This window comes from Rhineura floridana, chromosome 6 (assembly GCF_030035675.1).
Source record: "Rhineura floridana isolate rRhiFlo1 chromosome 6, rRhiFlo1.hap2, whole genome shotgun sequence".
NCBI lineage: Eukaryota > Metazoa > Chordata > Lepidosauria > Squamata > Rhineuridae > Rhineura > Rhineura floridana.
The window spans coordinates 101747341-101764378 of NC_084485.1; the positions used below are offsets into that span (position 1 = coordinate 101747341).

Consider the following 17038-nt stretch of genomic DNA (forward strand, 5'->3'; position numbering starts at 1 on the left):
CGACATTGCCTTATTAACTGCATGCCATGCATGCCTGCCAAACTGAGGGCCATGCCCTTTCGTTGCAACTGAGGGCCATGACCTTAAGTAACTGAGGCCATCGTTGCCTCCTGAACTGCATGTCCACACATGCCTGCCAAACTGAGGGCCATGCCCTTCCGTTGCCTCCTGAACTGCATGTCTGCACATGCCTGCCAAACTGAGGGCCATGCCCTTCCGTTGCCTCACCAACTGCATGTCCGCACATGCCTGCCAAACTGAGGGCCATGACCTTAAGTAACTGAGGCCATCGTTGCCTCCTGAACTGCATGTCCACACATGCCTGCCAAACTGAGGGCCATGCCCTTCCGTTGCCTCCTGAACTGCATGTCTGCACATGCCTGCCAAACTGAGGGCCATGCCCTTCCGTTGCCTCACCAACTGCATGTCCGCACATGCCTGCCAAACTGAGGACCATGCCCTTAAGTAACGGAGGCCATCGTTGCCTCCTGAACTGCATGTCCGCACATGCCTGCCAAACTGAGGGCCATGCCCTTCCGTTGCCTCCTGAACTGCATGTCCGCACATGCCTGCCAAACTGAGGGCCATGCCCTTCCGTTGCCTCCTGAACTGCATGTCCGCACATGCCTGCCAAACTGAGGACCATGCCCTTAGGTAACCGAGGCCATTGTTGCGTCCCGAACTGCATGTCTGCACATGCCTGCCACCTGAGGGCCTTGCCTCAAATACTGAGTTGGGAATGACCACCACATGCAGAGATGTCTGCACTGAACCAAGCTGGGACAAAGTGGGTAGGAGCCCGTCCCAAAATATTCCTCGCCAGCCAAGCCGCCACACTTCAGCCCATTGACTGAGGCCTAACTGTAAGCCCAGGATAGGGTGCGCAGCTGCTCTATCACTGTCCAGCAACATTGCCGGTCCATCAATGTTATACAGGTACAACTCCCTTACATGGAGACATCTGATTGCTGGAGGGCCCGTCGAGACAAATCTCCCTTGGATCCGGCCACCACCTCACCTATCCTAAAAGCTCCAAAAACTAGTATAAGGGCTGCCGCCTGGAATAGTCTGGCTTCATAGCTTGAGGAGCATACTGTTTTTCACTGGCCCACCATACTCAATAAAATGTCCCGTAAGAAAGGGCAACGGGGATCGAGGGTGGCAGGGTGTTCTCTAGCCCACCCAGCTAACATACGGCGGACTCTGAAGTCCCTGGAATAAGTGGGAAAATCATCAGCCTTTACCTCGAAGTGCTTGGACTGAGAGGCCCAGTCTCCAGCCATTCACTAGGCAATCCCAGCAGGTGACTCACTGAATAGGCCACTCTGGTGCATAGCCCTTGCTGGCCCAGAAGTCCTGGGAAAAACCCCTCCTGCATTCTGATAGCTGTTGAGCATGCTGGGGCGACAGACCGGCTTATGGCCATCTTTGACTCTGCTCCCCAATCTCCCAATGTGCAGTTGCACAGCACAGCTGAACCGCTCCACCTGAGTTTATCTTACCATGCCCCCAAAGAAAACATTAAAATCTGGGCACTAGAGAACAAAGGGACAGACAAGGGCCATAACCCTACCTAAAATGGACGGGAGAGTTCCCAAGCCTCACTGCCTATAAGTCCAAGCCTGCAGCCAGCACAAAACCCCGATGCATCCACGGACTTCCAGTTCTACCTCCCAGCCCTACCTAGAGATGCTATGGACCTTCAGCCTGCAGTTCAGAGCCTCTAGCCCTGAGCTATGTCACGTAATTCTACAGCAAGTTAGTTAGTTCTTCCCCAGGAGTGTGGGAAAACTAGACCAAATGATTTGGGCCAGAATATAAAATGTAACCTGCAGTTTGGCTCTAATTTCTTGATCAATATTTGATCACAACAAGCATTAAATTATTATACAGCCACAAACCTGAACCTGTAGTAAGGCTGTGGAAGCCCTGCTACGACCTCATAAACCACCGGAAAAGACCTCTAATACCTGGAGGGCAGACAAGAAACACTTTCTTGGCCTAACTGTCATGAAACCCTTACTGACTGACCACATGAGTATGATTGGTGGTGAATTAGGTGGTATGCCCAGGAAGGTTAACACCGGGCAGGATGGTCCATTGACACAGCCATTAAGATGAACCAGTTACATAGCCATTCCATAATCTGTGACATCAGGTGTTAACATGCATCCAAATTTTTTTTTTATTACCCTCTCATCCCAACAGCCCCTTCAAGGAAGGAGCTGAAGCGCTCCATGCGAGAATAGAGCAGCCTATATGTAATGCTCTACCTCATAGAATTGACTGAAAAGGCAAAAACCCAGCAGCTATAAATCCCCTTGTATCCCCACAGTAGATGAAAAAACAGATTAGATGTCATACTTTCCCATAGGCAGTGCATTAACTAACTGGTAGGAAGCCATTACTGATTGCCATTGCGTCTATGCCCAAGTCAAATTTAAGAGTGCAGTCCCTTAAGGCAAGCCCTGAGACTACAATATGGGATCCAGAAACTGAAAGAAAACCCCATAACAAAACAAACCTCCCCAGGAACTGGGCAGTCTGCAAGCGAGGTCCCAGTACCTCGAGCTTAACAGGGGAGGAACGCTTTCCTTGAGCAGCTACTGCTGGGTGCTTCTCCTCACTGCTGTGAGGGCCACTGGCCTCATATTTCCCTGTTTCACATAAAGAAAGGAAATAATTTATGAGTAAGCACACTTTCCCAGCCACCATTTTAGTGCAGCTAACCCAGTTCCCCAAAGCACAGATACTGGAGATAAGGCGCTGCCACCCATATTTGGCTGACTGCAGCGGCCTCCCCCTTGTAGGCCTCCAAACACCTATCATAATAGATGTCCAAAATGCAAAATTAACATCCTATATCCCTTTCTAGTAAATGATATCATAAATCCAAGAGCAGCAGATGCTGAGGATGTGTTGCTGTCACCAATATGTGGCTGCACTATAGCAGGTTTTCCAACACATATCTAAATAGATGAGCCAATGCAACAGTTGCACGCTATATGTAATTCCAGGTAATGATATCAGAAGTCCTAACTAAAATGTAATTTCAGGTAATGATGTTTTGTTGTTGGTGCCACAATCCTCAGTAAAGGGGGGAAGAGTCTGCCTGGACCTTAAAAGGCAGCCCTATGTCAATAAGAGTCTAAGATCCTGTAATATGAGGGATCTCTATTAGGCAAATTGGGCTTTCCTCTTTATTCCTATTCCCCAATCAATATGATTACCATCTGCTAAACTTTCCATTCCTAACTAAATTCAGGTAAATGCCTCTTCTGTCTCAGAGTAAACAAACAGCCTGAAATTAACACTTGGAATGCAAAAGGATCGCTCACTTAAGATACAGCGATTTAGACATTTTCTAGCAAACTGTTATCTCCGCCCTTATTATCATATAACTATGAAAGGCCCAAAGGCTAAAAAGGCTCACTAGGCCCCACCAATATACTAGTATGTAGTATAATAATCATATAATTAAGTACTTCAAACCTCATACATGCCCGGGCCTAGGAAGAAGTTGTACCTATGCCTGGGCCTAGCAAGAAGTCATAAGCCTCATGAAAGGGCTCTGCCATCACATCATGCATCCACCCTGTAATAATATAATAAAGAACCAACCTGTGTATATCATCAGGGGGGGCTAAGCTGAACCTGTTGGGGGGAGAGTGCTCAGAGGGAACTTAAACTAGAAGGATTAGACACAATTTCTTGTATACCCAGTATAGTCTCATTTATTTTTAAACTTCCTGTGTCTTTCTTTTAACCAGCAGCAGCGCTAACGTCGCACTGCTCAATAAAAAGCCTCAATCAACCCCTCCACAACTGCTAGGTGGGGGGGGGTATCGGACGTGCCGCTGCTAGGCCCCACTACGAGGCCCACTGGTCAGGCCCCTTTACGAGGCCTGCCCCAGTCGCAGCCACACCGCAACGCTACCACCCACAGCTGTTGGGGCTCCCAAAACCACCTCTGGGGGTAACCAATTAGGCCTAATAGGCCCAACCAACGCTGACTGTCCTGCAGCTTTCTCTGCTATGTCCCTCATCGTCCTCTCATCGCTCGTTGAAAGAGGAGGTAGGAGGGGTGGCCTGGCCTTAAATAGGCCCATGGCCCCTCCCCTCCCTGCCGCACGTCATGCACACATAACGCTGCGACACACGACGTTGCCCTTAATGAAGATGGCCGCGGCAGCATTGCTCTCTCCTCGCAACTATGCCCCGCTTATCCATGCTGTGCAGGTAAGTGGGGCTTCATTTCATTGTGGTGGAGATGACGTGCTTCCCTACCTAGCATGTAACTGAGCTTTTTTCTTCCTCAGTTTGCCTCACTGGTGGTGGCCACTGAGGTGGCTGAGCAGCTTGGCTAGCCTCCCTTTGTGCTCACCATCAATAAGCAAACACATTATGTAAGGACAAAGGAGCCATGACCACACAACATTATTTCTTCTGCTTGCAATGTCACTTACCATCCTCTCTGTAATCCCCCTGGATGACATTTTAGCAGTGGGAGGAGGTGATGCTGTTTTTGAATGGGAGTGAAGCTTGGTTTCCATTTATAGTGGCCACCTGCAATCTTAATTTACCCAAAATACGATGCCCCATCCTATAGATCTATGAAATCTATAGATTGTATAGATCTAGAATAACTTAGATCTGAAAGTTGGATTTTATAGATCTAGGTGCTGGGTCATTGTATTTTGGGTAAAAAAGATGGTGAATGGCCACTAATAAAATGGTCATCCAGGGGCATACTGAGGAGGGCAGTGAGTGACACTGCAGCCAGATGAGGCCAGTGAGGGGTCCTTCTGAGCCCTGGAGCCTTCAGCTAGTTCCCCTGGGAAGAACTAAGAAGGGAGAAAGGAACAAACCTTGGCTACAGGTCGTGGCTTCAAAGGAGGAAGCTTAGGTTTGGATGACATGCTGTGTCAGGTGTGGGGAACCTTTGGCTCATCAGTTGTTGCTAAACTACAACTCACATCAGCCCCAGCAAGCATGGCCAGTGGCAGGGAATGACGGAAGTTGTAGTTCAGCAACATTTGGAAGGCACGTTTGGTTCCCCACACCTGAACTAAGCCAAAGCTTGGCTAAGCTGCCACGCTGTGCTGAGCTAAAAGGAACAGGGAGAAGCAAAGGGGCTGCAGTCTCCTCCCTAGAACCCAGCATTTTCATGCTAAGCCATAGTTTGGCTTTACATTATGTGAGAATGCAGCCATTGTCCATTTTTCTCCTAGGCTCTACTCAGAATATTAAGATGCATTTGCTATTTTCTAATTTATGCCAATTTGTTTTATTCAAGCAAATATTTTAAAACTACTTTTCTACCAGAAACATATACACTTCTGTCTTTTACAATTAAAGCATTTGGACTCTGCACCATTTCATATTGCATATTTGGATCCATTTGTTTCTTAAGTCATTCTGCTCTTGACCTCTGCTGAGAATACAAGAATCTACTGGAGAATTATTACTATTTTATTATAGCTCATAATAAATTGCCCTTGTCCCGTGCTCCCAGACTTAAGATGAAGAAAAATAATAGTGTATGTATGGAGATTTCTTTCCACCATCTGCTTTATATTTTGAGGTTGCATAACATCAATTTTAGTTTTCTCTAAGATTGCCATGCACATTGTCATGGGTATAACATTAGTCAAATTACATAGACTAAATGCTGAACCGTTTTAACATGTGGAACTAATTTTCTTGCTTTCCCCCTCCCTTCTTTGGCTTTAAAAAAGTACCTTGATGACATTTTTGGTAATTTTCCAGCTCTTCTTTACTCAGGATAAATAGAGGTTTCTAAGAGGTTATGTCTAGAAATATAGTGTCCCTCTTGGGGCTTCACTCCTTTTTTATGGTCTTGGTTTAGAGCTTTCAATGTGAGCATAGCTTTGAGCAATCTCACTCATTGACTTCTATAAATTAAAAATTAAAAAGTAAAGCACATTTGACTACATAGAGGCTCTGCCAGCTCCAGTTCTTTAAAAAAGAGCCTATTAGAACAGCCTTTAATATTTGCATAATCTGTTCTGACAATAAGAATTTGATCTTCCCCCTTTTAGAATATTTTGACATGGATTTGATTGACATAAATCATTGAGAAAATCTCTTCCTAATTCTAGCTGGGGTCCTATTAAGATACTGCCTTTCATCCCCTCTTCTAGATTCCTTGGCAAGCTTTTTTCTTCCATCAAAACGGTCATGCAAGTGTATGTGAGAATAAGGGCTCTAAGTAGTACCTTTAATTGCTCTTCAATGTTTTTATCCTTTTTCCCCCAAACAATGAAACAAAATTTAAACCAGTCAATAAAATAAAATAACAGTTCAATTAAATGTAATTAAAGCAGTCATAACAAGCATCAAAACTAATTAGTGCACAGCCAAAAAGAATAGGACAGTCCTTAGTGCCAAAATGATAGAAAGACCTCTTTGGAGAGCATGTTCCAAGGTGCAGTGCTAGCACAGAGACAGGTCCTATCTTGACTTGATTTGCTTATGGAAGGACCAAACCGGGTGGTAAAAGGTTGCTCATTTCAACTGTAGTTGGGAGGGCAAGTGTTTTGCCCTATAGTGGAAAAAAGTGTTTTATTGTTTCTGCTGCAGGGCTCTGTGTGTGTAGTATATTTAGTTTTGGACAATAGAAGGGCTGACCCCACCCCCTTATCATTGCTGCTACAGTCCAGTTTAGAACAGATAATTAAACATGAAAAATCAGAGTCTGGGCAAACTTGCATAAACATACAAGTTTTTAAGTGGAGTTTAAAGAACACTACTGACTTCACCTCATTAATTACCCAAGAATTACCCAGAATATTTTAAAGATCATCTTGGTCTGTATTGGGGAAGGCAGTCTGCTAGATATCCTGGTCCAAAGGTGTTTAGGGCTTTAAATGTCAACAAAAAAACCTTGGAACATAGATCAGTTCATGTAGACAGCATACTATGTTAACAATTAGTTGCAATGGTGCTAGCCTGGTTCACAGGTTGATAAAACATATTATGGTACAATTGGTTACCATATTGCTAGGCTGTTTCACAGTGTGCCACTCAAACTCTCAAGGTGAGAACCTGTATGGGTTGGAGAGTGGGAGTAAAAGGTGTTAAGTTGCTCCAAAGCCACAAAGCGAGAGTCTGTTGACACAGAATTGGGCCCTCTTTGTGTGAGAGATGGAGGGGAAGTGGATTGGGAGTGGAGAGGTGGGTGGGAACTGTTCCTAAGACCATTTGGTTGCTTGGTCAAGTAAGTGTTCTCTGTATCTAGGTATTTGATTAAACTGGAAATTCTAATTGTAGTTTAGCTTTGTGGTGGAGCTGTTAATTTGTTCATAATTTATTGGACCTGCTTTTATGGATTTTGTAAGTTTTGTATATTGTTTTTTCCCTTTTCCCCATATATTATTACTTAATTTCATTGTTCTCCACACCGGGATTGAAAATACTCAATAAAGAGTAGGTTATAAATACTTCAGATAAATACATAAATAAATCTGGCAGTTTTTAACTGTTGGATTCTAACACATGAAGAAAACAACATATGAACCAGGTGTATACATGAACTTGTATATGCCATTCATTTATTAAAATGGAATGATGATGGCAATTTGTGGCGTATGTCATGTATAGATAAATACACATAAGCCATATAAATTTAATCAATCTATATTTATATATAATAGAATAAATAAATAAATCATAAATAATAAAAGTATTGCAAACACATGCAGGATTGCAGTCCGTTATCCATATAACTCTTAATTGCTTTGCTTGCAATCACATAATTTTTTCTTCATTTAATTACAGGTATCATGGGGAGAGGAGACAGAACTTTTCCATGTTCACAGTACCAAGATGCTACAGTTATGCAGCAAAATTTAAGATACTAAGCAAAAAGTAGAGGAGTATTTTATAGTAAATTTTTCCATTAAAACAAATAAGAACTCTTACTTAAAAACATAAAACTAAGTAACCAAATGGGAAATTATTATCTTTTGCCCATAACTGTACTTATTATTTTTAATGCTGCTCATAGATCTGTAGACGCTCATGTTAGGCCAGCTTCATATTATAGTTAGAAACCTCAGTGACAGTGATAGCTAACATTTCCTTGTTTCCTTTGATATCCAGATATTCAGCGATTTCTGAGTGGAAAAGAAAATGCAGTTCATTTTGCATCAAAACGACACCTTTAATGTATTTTCTTCTGATGTTAAATTAGCTTCTCCTCTGAATTGGGTGGAATAGGAGAGATGTTTGTAGGCTTAGAAACGGATCAGAGCTTTTAATAAAAGTGTAGAATGAGAGGAAGTTTCAGTGTTGGGCCTTTTCATAATAGTTGTATTTTGCCTTTTTAATCCTTGTAGGCTCACTGGGACTTGTAACTCAGAAGATTTACTGCTGCCCTCTCCAGGGGTGGCCTTAGAATTAAGAGGTCAAATTTCTTAAATTCCTGAAGTCCCCAAGAGGGAAAGGAATAAGGGAAAGTGACAGTCATAAGCTCAGTGGAACAAAACCTAAGATTATTTCACAGTATTTTGTATGATTATGGTTATATTATATCTTCTCTAAATAATGGCAATAGAACTGCTGAGGAAAGAATTTGACCTGCCAATCTGCTGTTTATATCTTTATTTGATTGGATGCTAAATGTAGTTGAGATAAGCTGGTTGCATCCTTGGCTCAACAGTAAAGCACTACATACAAAGTAGAGGTCAGAGAACTAAACTGGACAGCTAAATCAATATAATGCAATGTGCAATCTGTTGTCACAATATAGTCAGCCATATATTTTTATCTTTTACAATAAAGTCATTCTTTGAAAAGATGTTTGGAAAGGTAAGCAACATGCCTGTGATTTAAGTTTTTTTTTAAGTAAAGAGTTTAATCATAATTTAAACTGTTGATTTGAGTTTCCCTTTTTGTAATTCATTTATTACCTGAGCAAGAGTGCATATTATATGGTTGCTATAACAGTTAAAACATATTAGTTTGCAAGTAAATGAAGTTTTTATGACATCAAAATCATAATCTAAAACCTCTGACCATGTGGCATAGATACCTTTTATGCCACATAATTATAGCTGCCTAAAGCAGAGATGAGGAGCCTTTAGCCGTTCATATGTTGCTGGACTCTAGCTTCCACAGTTCTTGAAAATTAGACATGCTGTCTGGGACTGATGGAAGTTGGAGTCCAACAACATCTGGAGGGCCACAGGTTCCCCATACCTAGCTTACAGGCTGGGGTAGGAGGTAGGGGTATTGTAAAATTAAAGTAGTTCAGGTTTGGCTTTCTCTGTACACGTGCCGTCTCACTTTTTTTTTTTTTTAAGACAGGGCCACAGTCTTGGTTAAGCATGCTTTCCACTTGCTCTTTGAATAACTAGTTCTCCATGACACAGAAAATAAATATTTATGCTGCTTTATTGAATTGATAGTTCTGAATATTTGTAATTCGGCACAATAATGAATGTTATATAATACATGAGGTATTGTATCTTGCTTGGCATCAGAAGTCAAATATTTTCACTCAAGACCTTTTTTGTGAGTAGGAAAGCAGGGTTTAATTCAGTATGTGTAATAGAGGGCAGTAGGTTTAAAAGATGCGTGTAAACTTTAATATGCTTTTTTCCCATTCAAACCTGATTCACAAGCAAGGCTAAGCCAAACCATAGATTAGCACAAAGGAACAAACATGCAGTAAGAGACACCATGAGCTTGGATTTACAGTGTCTTGCAAAAGTACTCAGACCCCTGACCAATGCTCTAATTTACTGTATTACAAATGGTACATTGTAATTTCGTTCTGTATGATATCTTATTTTAAAACACTGAAACTCAGAATCTGTTATTGTAAGGTGACATTGGTTTTATGTTGGGAAATGTTTGTAAGAAACATAAAAAGTGAAACATGTTGCTGGCATAAGTATTCAACCCCTGCGCTGTGGAAGCTCCCAGTTTACACAATTAAAAGAAATTGCCCTATTGAGGACAGTTACCTTACCATTGGCCTCCATCTGTGAGCCATTAAATTTGCTGTCATATTGTCAGGATAAAACCCCCACTGTTGAAGGATCATTGGTCGGGCTGTGGATCTGAAGGAAAATGAAGACCAAAGAGCATTCTACAGAAGTGAGAGATAATGTAATACAAATGCATAGATTAGGAAAAGGGTACAAAATAATATCCAAGTGTTTGGATATCCCAGTGAGTACAGTTGGATCAATAATCATGAAGTGGCAGCTGCATCACACCACCCAGGCACTGTCAAGAAAAGGCCGTCCATCAATACTGGCTGGATTACTGTAATGTTCTCTATATGGGGCTGCCCTTGAGGTTGGTCCGGGAGCTGCAGCTGGTGCAAAATGCGGTGGCGAGACTGCTCACTGGAGCAGGGTATTGCCAACATGTCACCTCGCTGCTGAAAGAATTGCACTGGCTGCCCATTTGCTACCGGGCCAAGTTCAAGGTTCTAGTTTTGGCGTACAAAGACCTATACAGCTCAGGACCAGGATACCTGAAGGACCGTCTTACCCCTTATATGCCCAGTCGATCACTGCGCTCTGTTGGTGAGGGCCTCCTGCAGATACCATCTTATCAGGAGGTTCGTTCTTCACAATATAGGAAACAGATCTTTAGTGTGGCGGCACCTATCCTGTGGAATTCCCTCCCTTTGAATATTAGGCAGGCGCCATCTCTGCTATCTTTTCGACACCTTTTGAAGACTTTCCTCTTTCAACAAGCCTTTTAAGTTGAGACCTATCCCAGTCTGCATCTGTGTCAGAATTGTTTAATATGTTTTTTAATAATGTTTTTAACCCTTTTAAAGGTTTTTTTTAAAATGTTTTTAATGCTGTTTTGTTTTAATGTATTTTAAGATCTGTTTTTATGATGTTTTAAAGTGTTTTAGTGCTTTGTTTGCCACCCTGGGCTCCTGCTGGGAGGAAGGGCGGGATACAAATGGAATAAATAATAATAATAATAATAATAATAATAATAATAATAATAATAATAATAATAATAAAAAAAAAAAAAAACTCAGTACTCAAACAAGACTTGTGAGAGAAGCCACAAAGAGGCCAACAATACTTTTGAAGGAGCTACAGAATTCAGTAGCTGGGAGTGGAGTAATGGTGCACCAGTCAACCATATCAAGAGCTCTGGATAACACTGGCCTGTATGGGAGGGTGGCAAGAAAGAAGCCGTTACTCTAAAAGTACCATCTGAAAGCACGTCTGGAGTTTGCCAGAAAGCATGAGAGTGCCCCAGCTGCCACATGGGAAAAGGTTGTGTGGTCAGATGAGACCAAGAAAGAGCTTTTTGGCCAAAACTCAAAGCACTACCAAATATTAATGTGTGGGGGTTGAATACTTATGCAAGCAAGATGTTTCAGTTTTTTATATTTCTTACAAACATTTCCCAACATAAAACCAATGTCACCTTGCAATAATTGATTTTGAGTTTTAGTGTTTCAAAATAAAATACCATACAGAATGAAATTACAATGTACCATTTATAATTCAGTAAAATGAGAGCATTGGTTAGGGGTCAGAGTACTTTTGCAAGGCACTGTATATGCAAAGCTAAGCCAAACCATGCCTTTGCTTCAGGTGGTGTGGCAGAACTAGAGGAGAGTGCAGTGGCCATGGTCTTCACTTCAGGAACTTGCATATTTGCTTGTTCATGCTAAGCTATGGTTTGGCTTAGTTAGTGTTATGTATGAACTGGGCCTCGATTTCATTTTAAACCAGGTTCACAGTATATCTAAAACTTGGAAAAATTAGGATATATAAATAACACCCTCCACCTGACTATTGATTTGTAGCCTTTTGGATAGGAATTGTAGGGGTATTTAGTTACATGATATTGGTATGTTAGCAATAGAAATATGGGCTTAGAAAATGAAAAGAAATTAAATTCAGACATCCCAGCAACACTATCAGCTTGAGTGTAGAAAGTGAGCTGGAAAAAGCCGCCCTGGGCTCCTGCTGGGAGGAAGGGCGGAATATAAAATAAATTAAATAATAAATAAATAATAATTTTTTTTCCAGTGGAGGTAATCTGTTTTTTCTTCTAAAATTCACACATACATATTCATATGTATTATGTAAAGCAGTGATACAAATACAGTTCTTTGCCTATGCTTCATTACTTATATGAATATTAAAATTCTGGTTTATGTGATTTGTCGACTTTCGCTTTCAACATATGTCTTTGCTATTTTGATCAATCTATGTGGACAGACATCTGCAGAGGGAAAAATACTTCCTTTGGACTCTAAACTGCATTCTCCAAATGGACTTCCAAGGGGCTCCCTGTAACTACTAAATAGCTGATCACTTGTTACAGCAACCTCCTTTGAAGGTGTGCTCCCAGCACCAGTCTGCCTATTGGTGCTCAAAATACTTCTTCAGAGGAAGTTGCTGTAGCCATCAATCAGCTGATCGGTGGTCACAGCAGCCTCCTTTAAATATTGACAGGCATCAATCACTTGATGTCAGGTGATTGACAGGTGGACATTCCCACCCACCTGTAGGGGGTAGAGAATTAGAGATCTGTCCCACTGGCCAGATCCAGTTTCCCTCCCCATCATATGGGGAGGAAGGACGGATTGGCCTCAGCAGAATTATGGTTTGTCACATACTGTACATCCACTGCGTTCAAGATTCCCTTCCCATTACTTTGGGAAAAAGCCTATCACAACCTGTGAGAAGGTTATTGAAGGCTCTTGATGGCATTGACTGAATGGAAGCAATGCACTGTCTCCTTTCCACCCAAGCCAAACACTTTAAGAGTTTTCGGGGCTGGGATAGATTGAGCAGATTTTGGCCTCTCAGGGGGCTCTCTCAGTTTGTCTGAAGGGATGGATAGGCTTCCTCTCACCAACCCAGTGCAAGGCAGGCTGATTGCTTTATAGGTAAGGATTCTCCACCATACCTCTTGGCTTCCTCGCTACTGGTGACCCACATGTGTGAAAGGGAGAAGAGCAGCAGGACTTGAGTGGAGAATGAGAAAGCAGAGAGCAGTAGGGAAGGAGCAGGCAGAGCTTGTTTGTGTGCTTGTGTGTGTGTGAGTAGTGTAAGTTAGCTTTGTGTATGGGTGTATGGAGATTTCACTTTTTCTGTGCATTTGCCTTCATCAGTGTGTATGTTCACAGTGGGAAAAGGGAGCTACTCCCTTTCCCACAGAGCCCCAAAACAAAACCAGTTGAGTGTAAGTGAAATCTAGATAGACTCCTCATGAAATTTAGAATATGAAAAAAAGAACTTGAATTTTTTTTTTTGAAAGAGCTGCATTGGATTTACTGCATGGTATATGTAAACAATTACTATATATGGGGGGAAACCAGGTTTCAAATGTGAAGCATAGCATTTTAAATTCATACCACGTGGATTCAATGGCAGGCACTCTGGTTGCAATATCCTATATTTTCCCACAACACACAAACATCTGTTTAATTTAATTATGGAAGCATATGTGTTCATAATGAAACCCGGTGTTGTTTTTCAGTCTCTATTATCATAATTCTTTTAATTTTCAGTCTTGTATTTTATATTGCCAGTTCTGTAGATAGCTTTTTTGCCTGAATGTGCTTAATCATTACTATTGTGCCAATGTGTCTAAGCAGTCTTTCTTAACTTCATTACAGCGGATATTCAATTCCTTTGTGTACACAGAAAAAATCTCAAATGGAGAAAGTGAAGTTCAGCAGGTAAGAATTATTTTCCTGATTAATGTTATGGTAGCAACACTATAGTAGCAATCTAACATTTTTACAAATTTCACCCTAAAATTCTAAATGTGAAATAGCTGGTTTCTATTATGTGTGAATTTGCTTTCTTCACTTGTCCATGTTCGGGTTCTTGTTTCAAATGCTTGTATGTAGTAAGAGTTGAAGTTTAATATATTTTGGCATAGGCAGATTTCAACACTGCTTACTATTTGATGAGTTGCATGATTTTTTACAAAGATAATTGGAGTTGACTCTGTCATTCTACATTTCTCTTCCCTTTGATACCTGTGGATGGCTGCTTATGAATGCTAGGATTCTGTGGTAAAGTTTCTCTGAGTCAAGAAAACAGCATTCAAACCTCCTGAAGTGTAAATAAGACAAAACAAAACAAAGGCAGTTCATCTGGAAGCACTTGGCTTGTCCTCTGCTTGGGGGGAAAGTAGATCAAAGGATGATGGAATGAGCAGGGCCATGTGGGCCCACAGAGAAGGACCATTTGGAAGCAAAAAGCCTGCAGAAGAAACAAAAAGAAGCAGCAACTGCACCAATTATCCCCAGTGCTGATGATAAACACAAGGGGCGGGTTACATGGCCTTCTATACTGCACTGATTCGAACTGGCAAGGAGGTTGTTTGGCACTCTACTTTCTGAAATGCTGATAGAAAGGATTTAAACTTTCCCCCTGTATGTTCCAAAGTATACTAGGGTTTATTCTAGGGCACACAGTCATTTTATATGGCACACTGGCTAGGCCTCTTGGACTTGCGCATCAATCTATGTGAACTGAGTTTCCCTAGAAAACCTAATGTTGAAGGAGGGTTGTCTTCCAAGATTGATCTTCTCATTGATGAACTCTGCCCAGCTTCTCTGTTACCCCAGAGTTCCTCAGAACACAGAGAGAAAGCCACTGGCTTATGTTATGTGTATATGGCTATGGGGGAAAGAATGGAGAAGGAAAACCCAATGCATCTCCTGGCAACTACCCATTCCCTCCTTTCCCCATAAGAAATCTCTCTTGTACATTAATCTGAAGAGAAGTGAAGTGTTCTTAAAAGGGAATATAGAGTTGATCTATCTTTCCATGATGTTGTGGGGCAAGCATGGGAAATACACTAGCAACAAGATGCTATCAGTTACTGTATTCTCATTTGGGTCTGAAATAGACTAGAGTCTTATTCTAAAGCAAGCACCCTTCTTTCCATATTAGGTTTTTATTTTCAAACTAACACAAATGAATCATTATCTCACCTCATATTTTACTGGAAATGTAAATGGAATATTTATTTAGTATGTTTTATCCAACCCTTCCGTTTCTCTAAGGAGCTCAGGACTGTGAATGTGGTTCTTCCTGTCCCCATTTTATCCTCGTCACCACAACCCTGTGAAGTAGGTTAGGCTGAGATAGAGTGCCTGGCCCAATGACTTCATGCCTGAGTAGAGATTTGGGTTTACTGAGAAGCCGTCATGTGTCAGTAGTGCTCTTTTGCCATTTCCATCATCATCATCAACATTTATTATCTGCCCTTCACCCAAAGGACCTAGGATGGGTTACAACAATTTTGAAATGCAGCATTAAAAACAAATAAAACCACTTAAAAACCCCAAATAGGGTGGGTCCTGAAAAAATATGTCCCAAGTGTCAAAGGCCAGGCTAAAGAGGTGTATCTTCAGCATTCTCCTGAAACTGTACAATGAAGTTGCCAGACGCACCTCAGTGGGGAGAGAGTTCCATCACAAGAGAATACACTCTCCTGCCCCCTTCCAAAATTCTGAGGATTGTGGAATTACCGAAAGGGCCCACCCTGCTGATCTCAACACCCAAGAGGGTCTGTAGGGAAGGAGGTGGCCTTTCAGATATTTGGAACCTAAGTCATTTATGGCTTTAAACCAGCCTTGTCCAACCTTTGGGCCACAGATGTTGCTGGACTACAGTTCCCATAATTCCTGACCATTGGCCATGCTGGCTGGGGCTGATGGGAGTTGCAGTCCGGCAACATCTGTGGCCCAAAGGTTGGACAAGGCTGCCTAGTGTGAGCATCTTGAATTGAGCCCAGAAACAAACTGGCAATCAATGCAGCTGTTCTAATTATATGAGATCTGAAGGGATTATATGAGATCTAAAGAGAACCCCAGCCAGTAATCTGGCTGCTGCATTTGGAACAGTTGAAGTTTCCAAGTTGTCTTCAAGAGCAGCTACACGTAAAGCACATTGCAATAATCCAATATGGAAGTTACCAGGACATGGAGTACTGTGGCCAAGTCATTTTTAGGCAAACCAGACTCTCCTCAAAATATAATAAACAAATACAACTTAAAAAATGGAAATCAGTGGGGGAACATACACATCTCCATGGTCATTCAATAACAGACAGGAAAGCTGTCATACTCCTTCAAAAGGGAGACTGGTATGAAGCAGCTGTGTTGGAATTCATTTGAAGATTTGATGCTATCAGACTTGAGCTGAATAGAGACTGGGAGTGGCTACGTTTCTCCAGAAAGCAATTCTCCCTAGTTAGGTGTTTGTGTACACTGTTCATCTTGTTTTGTCAATCATTACCAGTTGAGAATGAGTCACACCCACTCAGTATCTTTTACTGTCTTGACTGGATTGCATTCGCATTTGTGCTCTGCATAGTAATAGGATGCAACTATTCTGTGCATTGCTTGCATTCTGGTCTCACTTTGAAATAATATCCCCCTCTACCCTCTTTTGTGTGTATGCATATGCACATGGACATCAACTGAGGATAGTACCATGTATCTAGAGAAGTGAGTTTTGATCCACACAAGCTCATGGTGCAAAAATGTCTTAGTCTTTGTAGCACCAAAAAACTCTGTTGTTCTATGCAGACTTCAGTACAGAATTAAATTTAGTGATAGCCAATAAGGTCTAGTAGTACCGTGCTAACTTGGGGAGATTAGGGTTCAAATCGAGTATTTACTGGGTGGACTAACTTGACCGAACCAACTTCACAGGGGTTTTGAGGTGTTATATTTGTATGCCCACTTACCTGAGATGACCGAATTTTCTGAGACTTACTTCCGCATACTATAAATTGTACTGTAAAATTTATAGAACGTAGAATTGTACTATAAATGGGATTAATCTGCCACAACCTCTTTGAAGGGAGACTATCTTTTAAATCACAAATGGGTGATTTCTAAATAGGCTGACAGGCAGTGTAAGTGGGAGTGCTTTCTGTGCCATTGCTGGAGTCTTGTTGAACAGTGCTTCCTGCTATGTGTGGCAGTTGGCTGACCAAATTTTAGAACTTGAAATAAGAAACTACCAGGGACAGTTGACATTATTAT

At 41.7% G+C, this 17038-nt stretch overlaps 1 protein-coding gene across 1 annotated transcript in view; it reads left to right on the plus strand.

Moving 5' to 3' along the window:
- The window catches only part of CACHD1 (cache domain containing 1), a 178338-nt gene that overhangs the window by 58443 nt on the left and 102857 nt on the right, over positions 1 to 17038 (plus strand). Inside the window, exon 2 of the mRNA XM_061633316.1 lies at positions 13643 to 13705. Within this exon, the coding sequence (XP_061489300.1) occupies positions 13643 to 13705 (63 nt within the window). The remainder of the gene's footprint in view (positions 1 to 13642; positions 13706 to 17038) is intronic.